This window comes from Balaenoptera acutorostrata, chromosome 12 (genome assembly GCF_949987535.1).
Source record: "Balaenoptera acutorostrata chromosome 12, mBalAcu1.1, whole genome shotgun sequence".
Taxonomy (NCBI): domain Eukaryota; kingdom Metazoa; phylum Chordata; class Mammalia; order Artiodactyla; family Balaenopteridae; genus Balaenoptera; species Balaenoptera acutorostrata.
In genome coordinates this window covers 13,656,278-13,682,365 of record NC_080075.1, presented here as the reverse complement: position 1 = coordinate 13,682,365, position 26,088 = coordinate 13,656,278, and the positions used below count along the sequence as shown (strand labels likewise).

Genomic DNA, 26,088 nt, shown 5'->3' with positions numbered 1-26,088 from the left:
CACAGATTTACGTATCATTGATTCAGATCAGATCAATTTGTAAAAGGACAGAGAGGAGAAAGAAAGAAAAGGGAATTCTATGGAGAACAGTATGGAGGTTCCTTAAAAAACCAAAAATAGAATTACCATATGACGCAGCAATCCCACTACTGGGCATATACCCTGAGAAAATCATAGTTCAAAAAGACACATGCACCCCAATGTTCACTGCAGCACTATTTACAATAGCCAGGTCATGAAAGCAAGCTCTATGCCCATCAACAGACGAATGGATAAAGAAGATGTGGTACATATATACAATGGAATATTACTCAGCCATAAAAAGAAACGAAATTGGGTCATTTGTAGAGACGTGGATGGACCTAGAGACTGTCATACAGAGTGAAGTAAGTCAGAAAGAGAAAAACAAATATCATATATTAACGCATATATATGGAATCTAGAAATATGGTACAGATGAACCGGTTTGCAAGGCAGAAATAGAGACACAGATGTAGAGAACGAACGTATGGACACCAAGGTGGGGAAAGTGGCGGGGGTGTGGCAGTGAGATGAACTGACATATACACACTAATATGTATAAAAAAGATAACTAATAAGAACCTGCTGTATAAAAAATAAATAAAATTAAATCATCTTACATTTGCAAAGTATTTTCAGGTTACAACTCATTAAATCCAAAAATTTCAGTTTACAGATGCACAAATTAAAGAAGCACCATAGATGAATGTCAAATTTAGTAATACTTTTGTTAGAGGGAAATCAGAGGCAAAAGGAACACCTACTTTACAAATTAGTATCATAGTTAAAACTAGTGCTTTACAACTTCCGGGGTTGTCAGATGTCCATATGAAGATGCTCATCCCATCACAAGAACCCCAAGTGACACTTCGCAGCTTGTTATTTGTGCTGAAGTTGGAAAACTGGTAACTCATAACTTATGCCAAGGTGCGTGCATAAAACCGAACAGTGACGTGAGATTTTGACTTTCTTCCCAACTTTCTGCACTGACCATCTCATTTAAATTTCAACTAAATGTAATATTTAACAGGACAAGCACTGACAAGACTGCTACCAGGAAAACAAGTTTATTTTAGCTACTTTTTAAAGGGGAAAAAAGTAGTTTATTCACTCATTCACATGTTTGAGATGCAGAGTAAGCATTTAGACCGAAACCGATGAAAATTCCATCAAGAGAAAAAAAAAATGAACTAGCGAGTCTCATTCTGCTTCTTGGCATCAAAAAACAACAATAGGGCTTCCCTGGTGGTGCAGTGGTTGAGAATCTGCCTGCCAATGCAGGGGACACGGGTTCGAGCCCTGGTCTGGGAAGATCCCACATGCCGCGGAGCAACTAGGCCCGTGAGCCACAATTACTGAGCCTGCGCGTCTGGAGCCTGTGCTCCGCAACAAGAGAGGCCGCGATAATGAGACGCCCGCACACCGCGATGAAGAGTGGCCCCCGCTTGCCACAACTGGAGAAAGCCCTCGCACAGAAACGAAGACCCAACACAGCCAAACATACATACATATACATACATACATACATACATACATACATAAATCCAAAGTTTAAAAAAAAAACACAACATGCAAAAACAAAGACCTTCATTCCGCATCTCCCTCTTTTAAAAAGTTTTGCAAGGACCATGGTTTTTCACAGCTGTTTGCAATAAAGGCTTGGTTAATCCAAATTTGTTCCCCTAATCTTCCTTCTTTATATAAACAGGATATTGGTCTATTATTATAGAACTGATATTCTCTTTTTCTTTTGACTTTTTTCTGAAGAGCACTTAAAAACAAAAGTTTTACAAACGCATACTCATCTCTTGTTGATTCAACCAACTTACTTACTCAAGATTTCTCCAACTTTCCACACTATCTTAAGTTACCAGGCAGACCCTTAAACCCTGGCCTATCTCTTCCCAGCCAATTCTGTTTGCCAAAGATCACTTACTCTCTGGCAGGCAAAATTCCTCTATTTTCACTCTTCTTCTTTCTGAGAAAGAAGTGGTCCTCTTGCTTGCCAACTACCTTCGCCTCCTCTTCTATTCCTTTCTTTTTCAACCTGTCTGTATAGGCTCCCACCTTCTGAATGTATAAAGAAGATCAGAGGCAGAGGTCCCATCAGGTTGTTTAACAGTGAGGGACTAAGGAAGTGGAGCCAAAAAGGATGAATCTTTTTTTTTTTTTTTTGGCTGCAGAGCGTGGCTTGGAGGATCTTAGTTCCCTGGGCAGTGGAAGTGCAGAGTCCTAACCACTGGACCACCAGGGAATTCCCCAAAAGGATGACTAACTCCTTCTATAATTGTGCTCATCCCAAATCCCTCATCTTCTCAGTCCTCACCCTACGCCTCCAGCCTAGCCAGCTGTATCTTTGTCTCCTTTGCTGGCTCATCGTCTCTAAAACATACGGCATTTCCTGAGATTTTTATCACGAGTCTCCTCTTCACACAGTTGCAACCATTTACCCTGATGTCTCTCCAACTGCAGTCGCTTGTTTCCTACCTAATCTCTCCCTCTGGATGTCCTGCCAGCACCTCCAAGTCATCATGTCCAACACCAAACCCCTTACCTTTTCCTCCCTGCTCCCCTAAATCTTTCCACTTTCCCACCTGTGCTCTCACCTTCTAGCCACCCTGTCTCCATCTTCAGACACCGGTACCCAGGGAGGAGGAATCAATTCATTTGCCAGGAACCAAGGTTCTGCTTCCGATCTCTCAAATCTACCCCTTCTGTTCTATATCCACTGGACAGTACACCTCTCATCGGCACCGCTATAACACGCTCCTTTTGGTATCCTTTCCTCAAGTTTTCAGGACATGGGATTGCTGGAGAAATATTCCTTAAGCACAAACTTCAATCAGGTCTGGCATTCGAGATACTCTACACCAAGACTTCTCAAACTGTAGTGTGTATGTGAATTGATGCTGACCTTGTTAAAACGCAGATACTCTTTCAGTGGATCTGGGCGTTACCTGATTCTGGATTTCTAACATGTTTCCAAGTGATGACAATGTTACTAGCATATGGTGTATATATACAACATGCCCCAAACTATTTCTCTAGCCTTAATCTTCTATCCCTCCCTGCCCAGCACACATGTATGTATGTCTGTATCTCTCTCGTACGCACAGGTCACAGACATACACATACACACACACAGATGCATACAAACAAAATAATGTTCCCTAAACATACTTCCCAGGTTTTGTGCCTCTTGCTGTCTCCTCAAGTCCAGCCTCTGCCCATCACAGTTCTACCCACTTTTCAGGAAACAACTCATTCTGCCACAACATTTTCTCATCTTCTCTTCTACCTCACCTGGGTACCCCACCCACTGAACACTACAAAAACCCTGGGACACTGATGGCACTTAATTTGCATGGCTTCTGCCCTGTAAAGTCATTATGGGTCCCCTTATTTAATCCTCACTGCCGAACTGCACTACCTCTTGGAGGGCAGGGGCTATCTGCCTAACCTCTGTAACCCCAGGGCATCCTGGGGGCCTCTTAAGTGCCAATAAATACCTGCTGCAGTGGATGTGTATTTTAAGAAAAATGAAACATGTTTCTCTACTTCATGTAACTTACTTTGAGCAAGTGCTTCAGAAGTTTCTTTAAGATACACAAAAACACTCTTTCTGGATAGCTAACTCATTAGCAAAACCTATGAAAATTTTGCCAGATGCCTGCCACTTTAAAAACATCTACGTATAAACATTCAAGGGGTGCTTCTAGAATTTTAGTACTTATCCTAGTTATGGTAGTCTCCAGGCAAAATATCAAGGTTCTGATATTTAACTGAAAATTTAAACCTAATTTGTCACAATCTAGTAATTACCACACTGCAAATTTACAATACTTTCTAATCCAGATTCTGGATTAATTTACCGAATGCTCCTGTTATCATTCCATTTATTAAATCACTTTCTCCCTGGGTGTGCTAAGATTAGCCGTCTGCAAAATATTTTACCATTAAAATGCCTTACATTTGTGTCCAGACTTTGAAAAGTGCTTTAAAACATGTATCTTGAAGTAACGTTTTTAAGGAGATGAAACAACTCAACCAAGACAGCCCTATATTAAATGTTTATATAGTAAACCCTATAAATATCAGAGAACTACCAAAATTCAAGAACACACCCATAGCTCCTAAACTTTAGTGTGTTCAAGAATTGTCTGGAGTGCGTGTTAAATTTGCAGATTCCAGGTTCTTACCCTGAGAAAGTCTAATTCAGTAAATCTGGAGTCGGACTTAGAAAACTGTACAGTTAACCAGCATCCCCAGGTGGTTCTGATGCAGGTGTTCCGCAGAACTCAATTACAGAAATACTGACCTCAACCCTGCTCCGTGGGCACTACAGGGGTATGTTAAAGGGAAACGTTGAAATCTCTTTGTGAAGTCCTTTCCCCAAACAGCTGTCACACCAGCACAGACATAAGGTAATTCACGAAAAAAAACACATGGGGGCTGTAAGTTCCTTGGGGTACTAGTAAAGCTCGAAAGCAATGCAAGAGGGAAAGTGACGTTTCTTTCCCACCTCGACCTCCATTCTCCGAGCATCCTCCAGGTACCTTCGAGGATGCTGCTTGCGCCTCGGAGCTAGAATCGGGCGCCGGGGAGCGGAGCGAGGCCAGTCTCCGGTCCAGGGGATGGGAAGGCGGCCCCTTGCTCTCCCCCAGGTCAGCAGCAGTCCTCCGCCAGCGAGAGGCCGTGGCCGAGGGGGGACCGCGGCCACCAGATACTCCGCGGCGCACGCGCATAAACAAGTAGACTCCCGGGGTCAGCGGTCCGGACGCTCTGCCCGCGCCCCTCACCTGCGGCACGGCCGAAGATCGGCCTCGTCGTCCGGTTCCGGCTCCCGCGGCTCCTGCTCGCCCGCGGCCGCCGGGAGCGCCTCGGCGTCCTCCACCGTCACCTCCGCCGCAGTCACGGCGCCCACCGCCGGCACCCGCACGGCCGAGGTTGGAGCGGCCGCGGCCCCCAGGCCGAACGCCGCCTCCACTGTCGATGCGGGCAGGTCGGAAGCGCGCCGCGCGGCCACCGTCCCCGTCACGAGCCCCAGCTGCAGCGGCGGCAGCAGCAGCAGCAGCAGCAGCAGCAGCGCCCGTGCCAGCGACCCCGGGCGGGCGGCGCGCTCCATCAGCGGCCCGCCCCGCGCGCGGGCATGGAGGTGCAGCCGCCGGCGCCCGCCTCTCCCGCCGCTCGGAGCCCCGGACCAGGGCGAGGACGCGCTAGGGACCCCAGCCGCCGCCCCGATGGTCAGGACGTCCAGCCGCGTTCCTCAGGCCACGTCTCAGCCCGGCCTCAGCCACCGCCACCTGAGTGACAGCCTCCCTCGGACATCGCCCATTGAGCAAACTTTCCGCGCATCTGCTCTTTGATTGGCTACGGCCTCTGCCACTCTGGGCTCCCAGGCTAGTCCTGTTGGAGAAGGTGGGCTTTCCCTGGTTGTCAACAGCACGCCTGCCAATCAAATTGTACTCCCTTAGCCCGAGGCCCGGCCCTCTTCCGGACGCGGTTACCAATGAGAAACGCTCCTCCCGGCAACCTTCTTACCTGATTGATGAGCTCCGCAGTTCCCAGAATACCGTTCCCCAGAGCAGATTGGCCATTGTGCTGGTTGGCCTTGCCCCTCAAAGCGAGGCGCTAGAGAACACTTGAAGATCATTGGTGGAAGAGGATGCCCCTCAAAAGTCTGAGATAACTTCTTCTTGATTGGTTGGAAGCGGCACTTACTACGTGGCGGATTCTGAATGTGGAGAGGAAGGTCTCAAGTGAAAGGAGGAGTGGGAGGCTAGTCCCTGGTGGCGGGGAGGCGGCCGACCTTGAAGGGGTTACCGCTGTAAATACTGGTTCTTTTGGATAGGCAAAAGAAGAGCAGGAAAAATAAGTGACCGCACAAAACATGTAGTTCCTGAAAGTGGAAGGGGTAACGTGAGTTGAGGAGACGATCCTGCGTGTGTCCGCGACGGTGTTGAGAATTACGGCTGGTTAGAGATGCTGGTGACCTACGTGATCCAGTCTACCCGACACGCCCCTTCCTCATTGTAAAGGAGAAGGAGCCCTGGCCCTGTGCACTTACGTCATTTGTCTAAAGTCACGTAGGTAGTTATTTACAGAACCGTGACTTTCATCCAAGCCTTCTGATCCTGGTCTGCCATGCTTTGTACCTTACTCTAGAGCAAAGAAAGAGTTAAAACCGCAAAAGGCCAAATTGGAGAAGATTTGAATGTTCGGCTAAGGCTTTAGAACTTTTCATGAAGTTAAGGACACCGTGAAGATTTTTGAGTGAAGTGATAAGAGTTGTGGTTTAGGAACAACCAACTGCTGTGGATTCCTCAGCAGTATTTTCAAAAGAAGAGCATCAAAGATTAGAAGACTGGTTGGGCAGCTATAGCTGGGAGGCTATGACCCCATCAAAATTCTGAAGATTTTTTTTAAGATACCGGCATACAAACATGCTCTTAATTTCTTGTGTCCAAAAGCAAAACAAGCAAAACCCCCCACTTCGCCTTCCACCTCCCACATTTCATTGTTGCTCAGTACAGTGAAACTCTGGACTCTTTGTCTTTAATTCCTCTTCTCTCGTTGTCAAACACACTACAGTCGGGCTTTTGGGCACACAACTCCACCAAACTGCTCTAGCTGTGGCCACCATTGCTAAATTCAAAAGACAATTCTCCATCTTCATTTTATCAGCTATAGTTAACCCAGCACATCAGTCTTCCCTGTATAAAACACTTTTCACTGGTTTTCCTGCTTCCACGTAGGCCAAATCATAACCCTCATTACCACCCCCATTTTAACTTAATCTCCTCTTTGAAAGGCTTCTCTCCAAATAAGTTTACATTCGGAGGTACTGGGGGTAAGGACTTGAACATATGAATTTGAGGGGGGACACAATTCAGCCCGTAACACCCAGATACTTGTGAGACTTGTTCCCTCACTTCCTTCAAGGCTCTGTTACCTTCCAAGTGAAGCCTCTCAGGACCACCCTTCCTAAACTCCTCCCCTGCTTTATTTGTCTCCTTAAATCTTAAAAACTCTACATACTTGTTTACTGTCTGTCTCCCTCCACTCCTATATAAATTCCATGAACATTTACTCACTGATATATTCAAAGAGCCTAAAAACAATACAAAGTGTTTAGTAAGTGTTTAATAAATATTTGTTGAATGAATGAATATCTGAGGACAGAAGGGAAAGGGATAAATGGAAGAGATTGTAGTTGCTGTAGATAGAAGGGGGCGATTAAGGAAGCAAGATCCCAGAGTATCTGGAGAAAACAGAGACTGCTATGCCTTCCGTGTTGAAAGTGGAGATTAGAGAGTACCCCTAGAGAATAAATTACTTTGAAATGAAGAGAAAATAGATGAGAGAGCTCAAACTAGTTGATCACTGTCTACTCAAAACAGGAGATAAGATCTCCTAAGTAAGAGGTTATAAGAGGAAGGTGTCAGAAAATTAACCTGAGGTGAAAAAATGATTGTTGACTACTTGTAATGGCTCATTTGAAATTAGGTAGTATTGATATATATATTTTAGTGGACCTAATCCTCACAGTTTCGTAACTTTTTCAAAAAATGATCATGGCATGAGCAGTAATCTGAGCTAATGAATTAGGGATCTGCTTGCCACCTGTAAATGATGTGGAAGTTTTGTTCATTCATGTATTCATTTACCATTCAGGGAGTACCATGTAGACACCTGCATGTAATGGGAATAAAGATGTGAACAAAACAGGCATGGTCCTTGCCCTTCTGAAGCTTAATATCTATCTAGTTAGGGAGACAGACACTACTTTAATAATATATTATTAAAACCAAGACAAGTGCTATGATGAAAAAAGCACAGGCAGAAGAGCAGTGGTGGAAAATGTCAGGAGAGTCAAGCTTCATACTCAGAAAAAAAAAAAACATGCAAATATTTCCATTTTGGAAAAAGAAGAAAAGTCCTGAGTCATGGTCATCTGAGTGGGAAGAAAATAACTGGGAGGCAAAAGAGAATCTGTCAGTTTTAGGACAGCGTGCAGAGTCACAGTGACTTCATGGGAGCTCTGGAAACTGAGTCTGAGCACCTCAGGGAAGTGTCTGAAAAGTTGGGACCAGGCATGATGCTGATCAACGAGTCTGAGCCAGGAAAAGAAGCTGGTGTTTCGGTACCTGAGCCAGGGCTGCCCAGAACAATTAAGATTCTAAAACAGCTTGGTCCAGAAGGTCAGGAAAACAGGTTAGAGATTTAGTATCATAAGCTCAGTCCGTGAACAGAGAATGTCTGTATCTGTTGAGATTGTATCTGGTTGTAATTAATAAAAAAAAAAACCGGCCACATAATGGCTGAAACAAGGAAGGGATTTATTTTTCTTAGTGACACGGCCGTTCCACAATTGGTTTATTTAGTCTTACGCTCCTTTTGTTTTTCCATTCTTCATGTATGACTTTTGTCCCTCGCGCTTGTCATCTCATGATTTCAGGATGGCATGCCCAGCATCATTTCTTTACTATGGGTGGGAAAAGGGGAACAACAGAAGACATTTACCACCTGAATTTGCCCTCTTTCCAAGAACTTTCCTGGAAACCCCAAGTAGAGGACTTCCACTTACAATTCAAAGGTCCAGACCATGTCACATAGTCTGCTAGGATAGCATACTGCCACTCTGAACAAAACTGGGGTTCTGCTAGTGACGATGAGGAGGGAATTTGTAATCTGCTTTACCGAAGTATAGTACATGTACGATGAACTCTTCCTATTGAAAGCGCATGCTTGGATAAGTTTCGACAAATGCATACACCACAGTCAAGATAACAGAATATTTCATCACCGCCAAGGGCATCCTCACATCCCTCTGCAGTTAGTCTCTCCTTTCACTCCCTAGCCCCCAGGTAATCACTGATCTGTTTTCAGTCACAATAGATTTTCTAGAATTTTTAATAAATGTAATCATACAGTATAGACTCTTTTGTGTCTGGCTTCTTTCACTCATTATACTTTTTTTTTTTTTTTTAAATTAATAACTACTTTATTTATTTATTTTTGGCTGTGTTGGGTCTTCGTTTCTGCGCGAGGGCTTTCTCTAGTTGTGGCGAGCGGGGGCCACTCTTCATCGCGGTGCGCGGGCCTCTCACTATCGCGGCCTCTCTTGTTGCGGAGCACAGGCTCCAGACGCGCAGGCTCAGTAGTTGTGGCTCACGGGCCTAGTTGCTCCGCGGCATGTGGGATCCTCCCGGACCAGGGCTCGAACCCGTGTCCCCTGCATTAGCAGGCAGACTCTCAACCACTGCGCCACCAGGGAAGCCCTCTCTCATTATACTTTTAAATTCATGCATGTAGCCATACTTTGTTCATTTTTACTGCCGAGGCGTGTTCTATTGTATCTATGCCACATTTGTTTATCCATTCACCTAGTGGCGTACATTGGGATATTTCCAATTTTTGGCTATTACAAATAAAGCTACTGGGACTTCCCTGGTGGTCCAGTGGTTAAGGCTCTGTGCTCCCAATGCAGGCGGCCCGTGTTCAATCCCTGGACAGGGAACTAGATCCCACATGGCGCAACTAAGAACCTGCATGCCGCCACTAGAAGATCCCATGTGCCGCCACTAAGACCCAGCACAGCCAGATAACTAAATAAATAAATATTATTAAAAATAAATAAATAAAGCTGCTATGAACTTTCATGTACAACTCTTTTGTGGAAACATAGGTTTTTATAACCCTTGAGTAAATACCTAGAAGTAAACTTACTGGCTCATGTGATTGATGTATTTTTAACTATATGACAATTTGCCAAATAGTTTTCCAAAGTGGTCGTACCATTTTACACTCCACCAGCCATGTGTGAGAGCTCAAGTTGTTCCAAATCCTCACCAACATTTGATATTGTCAGTCTTTTAATATCTGCTGTTCTAGTGGATATGCAATGGCATCTCATTGTGGTTTTGGTTTGCATTTCCCTGATAACTAATGATTTTGAACATCTTTTAATGTACTTATTGGACATTTATATATCTTCTTTTGTGAAATATCTGTTCAAAGCATTTATAAACGAAAGAATTTATATAGGTAGGCACCCAGCTGAGTTTGCCATACAGTGAAATATGCTGTGTCCGTGGGCTATTGCCATAATAATAATAAGAAGAAGGAGCCATCCCAACAATGAAGTGGCTTAAAAAAATTTATGCTTTCACACCCTGTGCCTGAGGATTGAATGATGTAACCAAAACACTTTATTCTTATGGCAATGGCAGAAACACAAAAAAAGATGGGTGGAAACTTACAGGCTAGAGTCAGAACCAGAGTACTGAAAAAGAAATAAAAGGAATCCAAATTGGAAAAGAAGAAGTTAAACTGTCACTGTTTGCAGATGACATGATACTATACATAGAAGATCCTAAAGACGCTACCAGAAAACTACTAGAGCTCATCAGTGAATCTGGTAAAGTTGCAGTTTACAAAATTAATACACAGAAATCTGTCACATTTCTATACACTAACAACAAAAGATCAGAAGGGGAAATTCAAGAAACAATCCCATTTAGCATCGCATCAAAAAGAATAAAATACCTAGGAATAAACCTACTTAAGGAGACAAAAGACATGTACTCCAAAAACTATAAGATGCTCGTGAAAAAAATTGAAGAAGATACAAACAGATGGAAAGATATGCCATGTTCGTGGATTGGAAGAATCAATATCATCAAAATGACTATAGTACCCAAGGCAATCTACAGGTTCAGTGCAATCCTTATCAAATTACCAATGTCATTTTTCACAGAACTAGAACAAAAAAATCTTAAAATTTGTATGGAGACACAAAAGACCCTGAATAGCCAAAACAATCTTGAGAAAGAAAAACAGAGCTGGAGGAATCAGGATCCCTGACTTCAGACTATACTACAAAGCTATAATCATCAAAACAGTATGGTACTGGCACAAAAATAGAAATATAGATCAATGGAACAGTATAGAAAGCCCAGAGATAAACCCACGCACTTGTGGTCAGTTAATCTACGACAAAGGAGGCAAGACTACACAATGGTGGAAAGACAGTCTCTTCAACAAATGGTGTTGGGCAAACTGGACCAAAGAAAAAAATGAAAAAAAAAACGAAATCAGATCATTCTTTAACACCATACACAAAAATAAGCTCAAAATGGATTAAAGACCTAAATGTGAGACCAGACACTAAAAAACTCCTAGAGGAAAACATACGCAGAACACTCTCTGACATAAATCTCAGCAATATCTTTTTCAATGTCTCCCAGAATAATGGAAATAAAAACAAAAATAAACAAATGGGACCTAATTAAACTCAAAAGCTTTTGCACAGCAAAGGAAACCATAAACAAAGTGAAAAGACAACCCACAGATTGGGAGAAAATATTTGCAAATGATGTGACTGACAAGGGATTATTCTCCAAAATTTACAAACAGCTCATGAGGCTTAATATCATCAAAACAAGCAACCCAATCAAAAAATGGGCAGAAGACCTAAATATAAATTTCTCCAAAGAAGACATACAGGTGGCCAGGAGGCACATGAAAATACGTTCAACATTGCTAATTATTAGAGAAATGCTAATCAAAACTACAATGAAATACCACCTCACACCAGTCAAAATGGGTATCATCAAAAAATCCACAAACAATAAATGCTGGAGAGGGTGTGGAGAGAAGGGAACCCTCCTACACTGTTGGTGGGAATGTAAATTGGTACAGCCACTATGGAGAACAGTATGGAACTTCCTTAAAATACTAAAAATAGAGCTATCATATGACCCTGCGATCCTACTCCTGGGCCTATATCTGGAGAAAAACATGGTCCGAAAGGATACATGCACCCCAATGTTCACTGCAGCACTGTTTACAATAGCCAAGACATGGAAGCAACCTAAATGTCTATCAACAGAGGAATGGATAAAGAAGATGTGGTATATATATACAATGAAATATTACTCAGCCATTAAAAAGAATGAAATAATGCCATTTGCAGCAACATGGATGGACCTAGAGATTGTCATACTGAGTGAAGTAAATCAGACAGAGAAAGAGAAATATTGTATGATATCCCTTGTATGTGGAATCTAAAAATAAATGATACAAATGAACTTATTTACAAAACAGAAACAGACTCACAGACTTAGAGAACAAACTTCTGGTTGCCAGGAGGAAGTATGTGGGGAAGGGATAGTTAGGAGTTTGGGATCGACATGTACACACTGCTATATTTAAAATGGATAATCAACAAGGACCTACTGTAGAGCACAGGGAACTCTGTTCAATGTTATGTGGCAGCCTGGATGGGAGGGGAGTTTAGGAGAGAATGGATACATGTATATGTATGGCTGAGTCCCTTTGCTGTGCACCTGAAACTATCACAACATTGTTAATTGGCTATACTCCAATATAAAATAAAAAGTAAAAAAAAAAAAAAAAAAAAAAAAGAACAGGAGTACTATTACTTCCACCCACATTTCTTAGGCTAAGGCAAAGCATATGACTGAGTCCAACATCAGTGAGGCAGGAAAACAGGCCCTGCAGAGAAACTGCAAATTACACAACAGGACTCATGATTTTGGAGAACAAAAATAGAATCTATCACAACTGCTATGGGAGTGATCAATTATATCTGTACCTGAATCAAGCATGAACAATTGCTTCAAAGCCATACACACAATGAGACACCACTCCATATCTATTAGAACAGCTATTTTTAAAAATATTTATTTATTTATTTGGCTCCACCGGGTCTTAGTTGCAGCATGCCAGATCTTCAGTTGCGGCATGCAGGAACTTAGTTGTGGCATGTGGGATCTAGTTCCCTGACCGGGGATCGAACCTGGGCCCCCTGCATTGGGAGTGTGTGGAGTCTTAGCCATTAGACCATGAGGGAAGTCCCAAGAACAGCTATTTTTTTAAAAAGACAATATCAAGTGCTGGTGAGGATGTGGAACAATTGGAAATCTCATACATTGCTGGTCTGAATGCAAAATGGTAAAACAATTTTGGAAACAGTTTGGCAGTTTTTTGTATAATTAGACATGTACTTACCATATGACTCAACAATCCCACTCCCAAGTTTTTATCCAAGGGAAATGGAAACACGTCCACACAAAGACCTGTATGCAAATGTGTGTAGCAGCTTTACTCATAATTGCCCAAACCAGAAACACAGAAAATGTCTATCAACTAGCTAATGGATAAACAAACTGCAGTACGTCCATATGATGGAATACTACTCAGCAATGCAAAGGAACAAGTTCCATGAATGACATGGATGCATTTCAAAAGCATTGTACTAAGTGAAATCGTACCTTAATAAATCTGACCTTAAAGACCAACAAACAAAAAAATGGTATAGACCTTTTCTCTTCCATTTTTTCCTGAAAAAGGCAAGAGGATGTGAAAACTGAGATTTGATTTGACAACTGACATTCCAATGATTCTTAGCCAGTTAAGTGACAAGCCAAAACTCAATGTGGCTTTCTTTGATTTGACATATGACGTGTAAATAAGCAGTTTGGGGGTGCACCTTTCTTAAGCCCTAGAAGTTGCTTGGTGCAGGTTAGATGACAAGGATGGAAAAAGGAATTCATGAGGTTCTGGTTGGGAAGTGCAGAGCACATAACAAGCCTGGGTTTCTGGTGACGGTTTCAACCTTTAAAAAGATGATTACACTTAAGGCCTATGTAAAAAAGGGACTGGGATCCCCAAAGAGGATCCCAACCCCTAGAGACTAGGGGTTGTTCAGCTGTAGTGAGCAAGCAGTGTATCAATGTTTCTCTAAGTGTGGTCCTGGATGGACTTAATTAGAAGTTCAGGAAAGGGGGCCCAAGCATCTCCATTTTATTTTTTTTTTATTTAAAAAATTTCTAGTGAAATATAATTGATTTACAATGTTGTGTTAGTTTCAGGTGTACAGCAAAGTGATGCAGATATATTTTTATATATATATATTCTTTTTCAGATTCTTTTCCCATATAGGTTATTATAAAATATCTAGTATAGATAGCTCCCTGTGCTATACAGTAGGTCCTTGTTTGTTTTTTTTAAATTAATTAATTAATTAATTTTTGGCTGTGTTGGGTCTTCGTTGCTGTGCGCGGGCTTTCTCTAGTTGCAGGGAGCGGGGGCTACTCTTTGTTGCAGTGTGCAAGCTTCTCATTGCGGTGGCTTCTCTTGTTGCAGAGCACGGGCTCTAGGCTCACGGGCTCAATAGTTGTGGAACACGGGCTTAGTTGCTCTGCAGCACGTGGGATCTTCCCCAACCAGGGCTCGAACCCGTGTCCCCTGCATTGGCAGGTGGATTCCTAACCACTGTGCCACCAGGGAAGTTCTCAGTCCTTACTGTTTACCTGTTTTATATATAGTAGTATATATATATATGTTATTCCCAAATTCCTAATTTATCCCTCCCCCTACCCAAGCACCTCCATTTTAAACAAACTCCCTACAACATTCTTACACACACTAAAGTTTGAGGAATATGGTAGTTTGGAGTTAATATGTTTGTTATAGTGTGGATGCTGTGAAATTCATGATTTTTCTGAATACCTACAATTTGTTTACATGTGCCTAGTTTATACCAAAGATCCTTCCCATTGAAGTGTTACCTGACCATCCACCTCTACTCCCACTAACCCCCAATTCAAGGGCCTATAATTTCTCCTTTGTGGTGTTCTAGAAAATTCTTCCTGGCCATTGCGAGTCCATCTCAGCTGCTTGCAGCTTGACTGTGGTTTACGGCCACTTCACCGTAGTCACTGCCTGGAGCTCCTGGACACAGCTCCTGAATAGGAGGCTGCTCTCCACCTCCGGCCTCCAGCTCAGACTTTATTCTCTACAGCCACCACATAAGATTGCATGTGCTGATCAAACTTTACCAAAAGGTTGGGGTAATTAAAGAGAAAAGAGTGGGGCTTCCCTGGTGGTGCAGTGGTTAAGAATCTGCCTGCCAGTGCAGGGTACACGGGTTCGAGCCCTGGTCTGGGAAGATCCCACTTGCCGCGGAGCAACTAGGCCCGTGAGACACAACTACTGAGCCTGCGCGTCTGGAGCCTGTGCTCCGCAATGGGAGAGGCCGCGACAGTGAGAGGCCCGCGCACCGCGATGAAGGGTGGCCCCCGCTCGCCGCAACTGGAGAAAGCCCTCGCACAGAAACAAAGACCCAACACAGCCAAAACTAAATATAAATAAATAAACAAATTTATTAAAAAAAAAAAAAAGAAAAGAGTGGTGATCATTTTGTAATGTATAGAAATATCAAATCACCGTTGTGCACCTGGAACCAACATACTGTTGTAAGTCAATTACACTTCAATAAAAAATAAAAAATTAAAATTAAAAATAATTTAAACCAGGAATTCCCTAGTGGTCCAGTGGTTAGGACTCCATGTTTTCACTGCAGAGGGCCGGGGTCCAGTCCCTGGTCAGGGGACTAAGCTCCCACAAGCCGTGCAGCACAGCCAAAAAAAAAAAAAAAAAAAAAAAAAAAAAAAAAAATTAAACCAACTATTTTTAGACTTGAGTTAGTAGTAAAAATTTGTAATTTTTTTCAGGAATACTATGAATTCACATAGTTTTGGACATACTTAAAGTCATATAAATCAGAAGGTTCCCAAGTGTACTAGGTGTTGGATGAGTGATATAAATAAATTCAGACCACTTGTTTGAGGTATGGATTATCCTATGGATTTCTGGATATTTAAGAAATTTATGTTAAAATTTTTTTTAATAAAGAGGAAAGAACCCCAAACGTTAAACCCATCATGTCTTGGGTATGCCTACTTTTGCTTCTTTTTCCCTTCCTACACACAGGAATTGGTTTAGTACTGGATTCTGTCTTTCTCATGGTGTTGGTCAGCTACTGTCACCATAATCTGCATAACTAAGCACCCTAAATAGTCAGTTATTCTTCCTTATGCATCTGCATGGCAGCTGGGGGTTAGCTCGAAACTGATGGATCCAGTTCTACTCTGCTAGTTTCTCATCCTCCTTGGAAGAATGGATTACTTGGGGCATGTTCCTCTTATTATGTAAGAGGGCAAGTCCCACCACACATGCATAGTTCAAACCTCTGCTTTTATATGTCTGCTTATATCCCTGTAGCCAAGGTATGATGCATAGCCAAGTCCAAAGTGAAAGAGGAGTGGGGGAAGAGGCCATGTCTAGAGTATGGTTGCGTATAATTACCACATGGGAGAGAAGACCTGTGACCATTCATTCAGTCTCCCACGCCCATCATGAGTATTTGTTCCCTTATCAGAGAGACTGAGTCCAGAGCAATGCTTTGAGGCTTCACCAGGACAGTAACTGATAATTATTACTCTTTTTTTTTAAATTTATTTATTTATTTATTTATTTATTTATTTATTTATTTATTTATTTTTGGCTGTGTTGGGTCTTTGTTTCTGTGCGAGGGCTTTCTCTAGTTGCGGCGAGCGGGGGGCCACTCTTCATCGCGGTGCACGGACCTCTCAATATCGCGGCCTCTCTTGTTGCAGAGCACAGGCTCCAGACGCGCAGGCTCGGTAGTTGTGGCTCACGGGTCTAGTTGCTCCGCGGCATGTGGGATCTTCCCAGACCAGGGCTCGAACTCGTGCCCCCTGCATTGGCAGGCAGACTCTCAACCACTGCGTCACCAGGGAAGCCCATAATTATTACTCTTGAATTTACACGGTCTGGTCCAGTTCTGGACAGATGTGGATGATTCCTTCTGGTCCTTTTGGAAATCTCCCTAAAAGTGGGATTTGCAGGCATGTATGCAGAAATGCAGAAACAAGTCCCTGTATATATACCCACACAGGCAAATATATATTTGTACATGCATGTGGACATGTCCAGTTATGCACACCTTTCCTCCAAAAATAAATTTAGTCTCAGAGATTTTCTACTAAATTCTTAAGTAGAAAGAAGATTTTCCCGACTGCTTTATAAATTGCAAAGAATCCCATTTCATAAGGATATGCGGACTTTACATTATGCTGAGAAGTATCAGTGCCTTTTCTTCAACCTTACCTCTTCTTCATCATCAAACGTCTGGGGGCCTGCCAGGAATAAGAGAGCAGCCAGGAGCCGGGCCTCTGTACCTCCAAGTGTCATACTCCCTTAAATGCACAGAAACCCTGGCACAGGACAATTCTTACTCAAGGTCTTCATTGCTTTCCTTTTCTCTCTGGGCGAAGGGGAAGGAGAGATTTTATTCCTCCAGTTGTATACAATGCTTCTAATTTAGGATGAAATAGAGGCACTAATTAGCACTAGTTTTGGAACACCCAGTGACTCGCTGTGTGCTCTGGGGCAGTCTGCTTCTCTCTAAGCCTCACAGCGTCTTCTGCGGTCACTTGTACCAGGAGCTCTCAGTGGTCACATGCACCAGGGACTCTCTTTGTTCATTTCAGTTCCATTTTTACATAATGTTATGCCTCTTTTTTCTACAGAGAATATTTACACAAGTTTACAATTAAAAAAAATCTAAATAACTAGGTAGCAACAAGTAAACACAAGCACAAAGGATCGCTTTGTATCACTAACCATAGATGAAATTATTTCTCACACGAGGGCCATCAGTATATTCTTAAAGGTTAGTAAGTATGGAATTATACATATATATATATTTTATATATATTTAATATATGTATTTACTATATGTATTAAATATATGTATTAAGTATATATATTTAACTTTGTGTTTTTATTTGCATGATTTTTAAAATTAAATGTAATCATAGGATCATCTAGCTAAACCTCTTCAGCATTTAAGGTCAAGCTTGTATTTGTGTCTATCAAATTAGCACCTAGTATTGGCAACTAACTGTCAGTTCTAGTTTTAAAATAGATAACCAACAAGGACCTACTGTAAAAAAAAATACAAATTAGGACCTAGTAATACTATCTTCATTGTCACAGGCAACAGGGAGAAAATAAGCTACATATTTATATAGAAAGATTTATTCCTGCCAAATAAAACCACAAAAGAGGTATTGCCCTTTGAGAGCAAGTGCTCCACGTGGTTCAAATACAGAAAAGTGATGTGAGACTCAGATCCTCACACGACATGTAGTTTTTATAAGTGGGCCTGACTGAAAACTGTCTTAGCTGTCAGTATTTGAGCATCTGCTGCCAGCTCTGACATAAGAGTTAGTTTTAGACCAAATATTCTACCGAGGATGACTGTAAAGTTAAATTAAAAAAAAAAAATCCTTTGAAGGTATCAGAAAGTAGCCAAGCCTTCCAGGACTTGAGAGGCTAAGAATGGGAAAGAAAGAAAACGCAGTGAGATCAAGATAATACTCTCCATCATTTCTCCCCTTGAGACATTTGCTGAATTATAAACAACAAGAGTCCAAGCAGAAGTTGCAGCTTAGCGAACTTCTAGGAGTCTCACAGGGCTACCAAAACAAAACGTGGTGGTCAGGCCTAGGAAGAATGCCAGGACTGGAAGGGCTCAGATTGGAGAGAAAAGGGAATTGTTGAAAAGTGAGCTGATATTCTACCTCACTTTTCCCATCAAGGCCTTTGCTGATTCCTAAGCTATGCAGGTTAGAGATCAAAAGCCCAAGCAGAAAGAGGCAGAGAAAAGGCTAAAAAGTGAAATAGTCTTCTTGTGCTGAGGAGTCAAAAATGGGAAGTCAAGGCCCAGCAAGGAGTCGGAGCTCTGAAAAATCCCCCCGGTCTTTCAGCTTTCAAATAGACTGCAGATAGGAGTAAAGACAAAGTGGAAATAAAATAGCCTCAAAAAACATAAAACCCAGCCTTAAAGTACCACATTCCCTAATTGGATTAGCGTGATCTGCCCCAACTCTGCCAGAAGATAATTAAATGATCTCTGCAGAAGGAAAGTGTTATGTAGAACTTCTACAATTATTCATACATATTGTCTAGTATTTGAGCAAAAATCTACAAGTCATGTCAATAAACAGAACCAAGTGGCAGAAAGTTAGAATAAAAAAGAGAAATAGATCAGATTCATTGGAGATTGAGATTGGAGTTATCAGACACAGGCTATAAAATAATTATAGTTAATGTCCTAAAAATAGATGACAACATGGAGAATTTCATCAAAGAACTGGAATCTATATAAAAACAAAGTGAAAATTTTAGAACATAAAGATAAATTAATTGACATAAAAATGGTCAATAAATACCTGAAAAAATGCTCAACATTATTAGTCATTGGTCAAAGGCAAGTTGAAACCACAATGAGAAACCACTTCATACCTAGGATGGCAAACAAAACAAAACAGACAATAACAGATGTTGTCCAGTGAAACACCCGCATGGAAAAATTTAAGCCTGCATACATTCCTGGGGGTGTAAAATGATATAGCCACTTTGAAAAACAGTCTGGCACTTCCTCAAAATGTTAATGATAGAGTTACCTTATAACCAAGCAATTCAACTCCTAGGTCCGTACCCAAGAGACTTGAAAACATATGTTCATGCAAAAACTTGTATACAGATGTTCATAGTAGCTTTATTCATAATAGACAAAAAGCGGAAAGAACCCAAATGCTCATCACTGATAAATAGATAAACAAAACTGTGCTATGTGATCACAAAATGTAATATTATTCAGCCATAAAAAAGGAATGAAATACTGATACATGTTGCAACACAGTTGAACCTTGGAAATATTAAGTTAACTGAAAGAAGCCAGTCATAAAAGGTCACATATTATATTATTCCATTTATGTGAAATATTCCAGATAGGAAAATCCATAAAGACAGAAAGTAGTTTAGTGGCTGCCAGGGGCTAGAGACAGAAGAGAATGGAGAATGACTGATAATGTATACAGTTTCTTTTTAGGGTGATGAAAATATTCTGAAATTAGATAATGGAGGTCACTGTAGAACTCTGCAACTATACTAAAAACCATTGATTTGTATACTTTAAAAGTGTGAATTTTATGGTATGTGAATTGTATCTCAATAAAAATATTATTTAATAAAAAGAAAAATTAATTAATTGAAATTAAGAATTTAGTACACGGATGTAACAGTAGAAGAGAGAATTAGTGAACTCGAAGTTTTCTCAGGGGGAAAAATATACAACTTGAGTAACAAACAGAGAAAAGAATGGAAAATAAAAGGAAAACCTAAGAAATTCACAGAACATTATGAAAAAGTCTGCACAGGTATAACTGGAGTTTTCCAGGAGAGAAATGATAGTAGCAATATTTGAAGAAATACTGAGAATTTCAAAAAAATTGGTAAAAAAAAAAAATCAAGCTACAGATTCGAGGATTTTTTATGAACCCCAAGCAGTTTAAACACAAAAGAAAACCACACATAGGCCCATCATAGTGAAACTGCTGAAAACCAAAAGTTAAAGACATCATCTTAAAAAGAACCATAGGAAAAAATACACATTGCCTTCAAAGGAACAATAGTAAGATTGACAGATTACTTAGACAAAGACATGACAATGTTAAAGTGGTGTAAGAAATGAACTGACAACTTATAATACTGTACTCAGTGAAAAAGTCTTTTAAAAAATGAAAGCAATACAAAAACATTAAAAACAATAAAAGGACCTGGCTGTCAGCAGACTTAGAGTAAAATAAATACTGAAGGGAGCTTTCCAGATAGAGAGAAAATGATCCAAGATGGAAATCTGAAAATGAAGGGCACAAGAACTAATGCTTATTGAAAAGGGTAAATTTGGGGATAAATATAAATGAAAATTATGTTCTGTAGAATAATGCTAATGTCTTTTGGAGCTTTAAGTATTACATAGGAGTTAAATGTACATAATATTAATATACATGGGCTTCCCTGGTCGCCCAGTGGTTAAGAATCTGCCTGCCAATGCAGGGGACATGAGCTTTGGTCCCGGAGGATCCCACATGCCACAAAGCAACTAAGCCCGTGAGCCACAACTACTGAGCCTGTGCTCTAGAGCCCGTGAGCCACAGCTACTGAGACTTCGTGCCACAATTACTGAAGCCTCTGCACCTACAGCCTGTGGTCTGCAACAAGAGAAGCCACTGCAATGAGAGGCCCGTGCACCACAACAAAGAGTAGCCCCTGCTTGCTGCTACTAGAGAAAGCCCCATGCACAGCAACGAAGACACAACACAGCCAAAAATTAAAAAAATAAATAAATTAATTAAAAATAAATAAATAAAATAAAATACTTAACAATAGCACAAAATGTGGAAGTAGGCAAATGCAGTTAATGCAGTCAAAGATTTTTGCATTGTCTGGGAAAGTAAAGTACTAATTTATGTTATACTGTATTAGGTCAAGGATGCATGTTACAATTTTAGGGTTATCACTTAAAGAATAATAAAGGTTGTATAACTAACAGAGGGAGGAAATGGAATAATAAAAATATGTGATTTATCCAAAGTGGGCAGGAAAATAGGAAAAAGAGGACAAGAAACAGGTGGGACAGGTAGAGAAAAAAAACAGTAAGTGGTAGATATAAATGCCAGTATATCAGTACTTACATTAAACATGTATGGGATAAGTACTCCTGTTATAACACAAAGCTTATCAGACTAGATAAACGGTAAGAGACACACCTTACCTGTAAGGTGTACATGCAAAACTTGTACATGCAAACAGTAGCAAAAAGAAAGCTGATGTAATTATATCTGGAAAAGCTGATTTTTAAAATGACTTAACATTTTTAAAAACCAGACTTTAGTACTTTTTAAGAGCAGTTCTAGGTTTACAGCAAAATTGAGCAGAACAGAATTCCCAAATATCTCCTCTCCCCACATACCCACAGCCACTCCCTCTATCAAAATCCGCACCGTCCCCCCCAGAGTGGTACATTTGCTACAGTCAGCGAACCTACATTGATTCATCATTCTCACCCCAAGCCCGATGCATTTACCCCGTGAACCCAGCAAGGAGGTTGAAAGGTTTTGGTTCTACTGAGTTTGAGGACCTGAGTTTGGATTCCTTGATCAGAGTGCTGAGCACCTGTGAAGTGTTTCTAGGGAACAGGGGATTTCGAATGGGTCTTGCTGATCAAGTACAGGATGAATACAGGAATGATCGTTCTTCTGGCCAAGACAGAAATCGGTATTCTGACAAAACAGATATACACCGTAGGGCCCATCCTGCTGCAGACAGCTTTGATGACTACCCACCCAGAAGAAGTGATGATAGCTTTGGACACAAAAGTTGAGATCATTGTGATTCACACTGATATCATGATGCGTGTCAGGATGAGCAGTCGGATGGTGCACACCGGGATATGGATTGATATGGGGGCTGGGATTGCTATGATGACTGAGGCAGTAGAGACTATGACAGAGGCTGTGATTACAGGACAGGTGGTGGCAGGAAGACCATTTGGTCATGGGCACCATAAGGATGATACCTACAGAGAAAGAGGGGACCACTATGAAGACAGACATGACAGACAAGATGACCGGTCGTGGAGCTCCCGAGATGAACATAGGCATGATGATAGAGGTCCTCCCACCCACAGACCCAACGTGAATGTAAAGCTTCAGGGTACTCCCAAGGAAGATGATTCCTCTGCTAGCACCTTGCAGACCACGTGAGCAGCCTCTATCTGTAGAGGGGCAAAGCCTAACTGTCACAATCGCTAGACACGTCCCCCAAAACTAGAACTTCAACCTCGGGAGAGACACAAAAGCTGCCCAAGTGAAGAAACTCAGGAAAGGGAAGGGTTGAGGAGAGGAAGTAAGTCATCACAGACGGACCTCAGCCGCATCTGGCAGAAATGCACGAAGAAAAGAGAAAGAAGTCTTTAGAAAAGGAAACATTCAATAAGGAGGAAGATTGTCCCACTCCAACTTCCAAGCCTCCAAAACCTGAGCAGCCTCCAAAGGTAATGCCAGCCCCTCCACCAAAGGAGAATGCTTGGGGGAAGCTGATCTCAGAGCTCAGACATAGAGTAACCACAGTAGTTCTGGCTCAGCCATCTGAGGAAGGACCAGCAGGAAAGGTGAAAAGAAAATAGATGGGTGAATGTCCCAGAAGGTCAGCGTGGCAACTCCAGCCCTAATCCAGTACAGGGAGGAAACAAAGACGACCAGAGGAGTCAGGTGGGAAGGATGGTAAAAAGGATCAGACTCCTGATCTGCGCCTGAGCCAAAGAAAGCTGAAGAAAATCCAGCCTTCAGGTTCAGTTCTGCAAGCAGTCATGCTACTCTCTCCTTTGATAGTGAAGATGAAAATGAGGGCGATGATTACAACGAATAGACCTCTACATCCTCTGCTTTCTCCTAGCCTCTCTCTGCCCTGGAACATTCGAGAGCAAATCAAACCTCTATTCAGGCAAGATAAAATAAAACTCACCATCTCCTGGCGGGGAGCGGGGGAGGATCAACCCACCAGGATGATTGAACAGTTCTGTGATTGAGGGATTTTCCGGGACTTGGGATCTTCTGTTTTAAAACAGGGAAAGTTCTGGGCAAACTAGGATATATTGGTCCCCTTTTATGGCAGCAAAAGACCAGGGATCCTGTGTGTCACAGATAAGCCCTAGGCTTCCTTGTAGTCTCTGTTTTGCTGTATTTCCCACCTTTCAACACGGCCCCAACTCCACTCACTGTCTGATAACCCAATTTACAGCTCTGCTGCCTGCCTGCGCCTCCTTTCTGTGACCACAGTGGCTGTTATTCTCTGTCCTGGTAGTCGGACCCAATCTCTCCCCTAGGCTATGGCCCCTAATTCTTTTAGGACTCTGCCCTAGGATTTTGTATTAAAAAGAGGATGATTATCTATCTATCTATCTATCTAGATATATATATATAGATAGATATATTCATTCTATATATATAAATGTATTTCAATATAAATAAATATATATTTCTATACCTATCTATATCTGTATCTCTCTGGAAGAAGAAAACAGGTCCCAAGGTTGCTTCAGGAAAAACAAACAGGTTGGCCAAGGCACAAGGGTGGGAGGATAGGAGGAAGACTGGTTCCTTCTTTTAGCAGCTTTATTGAGATGTAATTCACATAACATACAATTCACCTATTTGAAGTGTAGCATTCAATGATTGAATATATTGACAGAGTTGTGCAACCAGGAAGGAGAATTTAAAATGTGTTTCCTTTTGTATCTTTTGAAGTAGGTGCCCAGGAACAGTCCTTGGTAGCTTTCTGAAAGACTGTCTCCCAGATTATAATCCTCAGGTTGGCTTGAATAAAATTTTCCATTTCTTGGTTAAAAAATAAAAATAAAATAAAATAAGGCCCAAGGCACACTTCAGGCCAAAGGACCCCTCAGGATTTTCACCGGTTGGTACCTTTTGTTGTCAGAGGATGGAGGGGAACTCCTCAAAAGACCACAGCCTGGGATCCAGATCTTTCCCCTCTCGTCTCCCCAGGGAACTTGCCTCTTTGCAGAGCACTGAGTGCACAGCACTCTGTCAGCATTTTCAGGCACCTGTCACCAAGCATGGCATCCCAGGACAGGATGTGTGATCACAAGTTTAGTCTCATAACTCCCTTCAACTTTGCCCAAGTTAGAACATTTTTAAAAAGGTGTTTATGTTTATCTTCAGTGTCCTTTCTTAATTCACTCTAATTTTCTACAGTGAACCTATGTTACCTCTATATTTTTTAAGTTAAAAATAAAACACCGTCCTCATGGTGCCTCCTACAGGAAGCCTTCCTTGACTACTCCCTCATCTCCCCATGGTAGGTTTGGTACCCTTAAAACACTGTTAGTTTCCATAATACCCATGCTCACTTCTAGCACAGCACTTATAAGGTATTTTAATCACCTGTCTAATTAGTTGCCTGCCCCTTAGACTGTGATTTCCTTAGAGCAGGTACTGTACCTTTCAAAACTGCGTCCCTAGGGCCTTTAATGGGGCCTGGTGCACAGAAGGAGCTTTCCCATTTCTACCTCCCTTAATAGTCCTGCCTTTAACACCCACCCAACCCAGGCAACAACTAACCCCACACACATTTACAGAGAGCCCAAAGAAGACTTATTCCCTGCCGTCAACTGGTTGAGTAAACTTTGTTGCCAATAATCAGAGGATGGAGGGGAACTCCTCAAAAGATCAAGGCCCTGGTGTCCAGGTCTTCCCCCTCATATCCCCAGGGAACTTGCCTCCTACATATGGACGTGTTTTACTAAGCCCTGAGTACCCAACACTATGCAATAAATATGAGAAAATGAGGATTCCAGAAGGACTTGGTGGGCACGGCCATCTCAGGAATGCTGGAAAACAAGGGAGGTCCTCAGGCATATTATTTGGATGAGAGCTATATTCCTCCAGAATGAAAGGTAAAGGAGAAGGGGGGCAGGAAGTTAGGAACTAGAACTAGAACTTGAGACAAGATACAAACTGGAGGTGGAAAGGCAGTGAAGGCGTGAATCTCTGTTTTGGAAGACAACTTGATAGAGGGGGAACAGAGCATCATATAAACACTGAACTTACACAAATTATACTTGGCAGAAAGGAAGAGAAGATGAGGGAAAGAAGCAAGAGTGGGAGGGGGTGGAGAAAGATGATACAAGAGAAATAACCACTTAAATAATACAGGTTTTTATATTTTATTAATGTACAGGTGGTCCTAATGAACATTCCACTCAGTGTTGTTCCAGAAAAGTTTGAGAAGGGAGAAGTGACATATACTATACCTTTAGTGTACTAGGATACAGATTTAACCGCTTTTGGATTGCCAGGGGAGCTTTAAAAATATATATATAGCTGCCTGGATCCCACCCTCAGAGAATCTAATGTAATTAATTAGTCAGAGATGCAGCCTGGGCTTCAGACTGGTTAAAAGCTCCCAAGAGACTTTTTTCCAATTTTTTTTTATTATGGTAAAATACACATAACATAAAATTTAATGTTCTAACCATTTTTAAGGATGTAGTTCAATGTTATTAAACACATTCATAGTGTTGTGCAACCATCACCACCATTCATATCCAGAACTCTTTTCATTTTGTAAAACTGAAACCCTATACTCATTAAACAATAACCTTGGCAACCACCATTCTACTTTCTGTCTCCAAGATTTTGACTATTCTAAGTACCTCATATAAGTGGACTCATACAGTATTGTCTTTTTGGGTCTGGTTTATTTCACCTAGCATAATATCCTCAAGGTTCAACCATGTTGTAA

The 26,088-nt window shown here is 41.6% G+C and overlaps 1 protein-coding gene and 1 pseudogene across 1 annotated transcript in view; one reads left to right on the top strand and one right to left on the bottom strand.

Moving 5' to 3' along the window:
* EIF2AK3 (eukaryotic translation initiation factor 2 alpha kinase 3) overlaps positions 1-5,373 on the bottom strand; it is a 67,776-nt gene extending 62,403 nt beyond the window's left edge. The window contains exon 1 of the mRNA XM_007175315.2: positions 4,821-5,373. Within this exon, the coding sequence (XP_007175377.2) occupies positions 4,821-5,146 (326 nt within the window). The 5' untranslated portion in view covers positions 5,147-5,373. The remainder of the gene's footprint in view (positions 1-4,820) is intronic.
* Positions 5,374-21,840: 16,467 nt separating this feature from the next.
* On the top strand, positions 21,841-23,193 carry LOC103012199 (eukaryotic translation initiation factor 4B-like; annotated as a pseudogene).
* Positions 23,194-26,088: the final 2,895 nt, after the last annotated feature.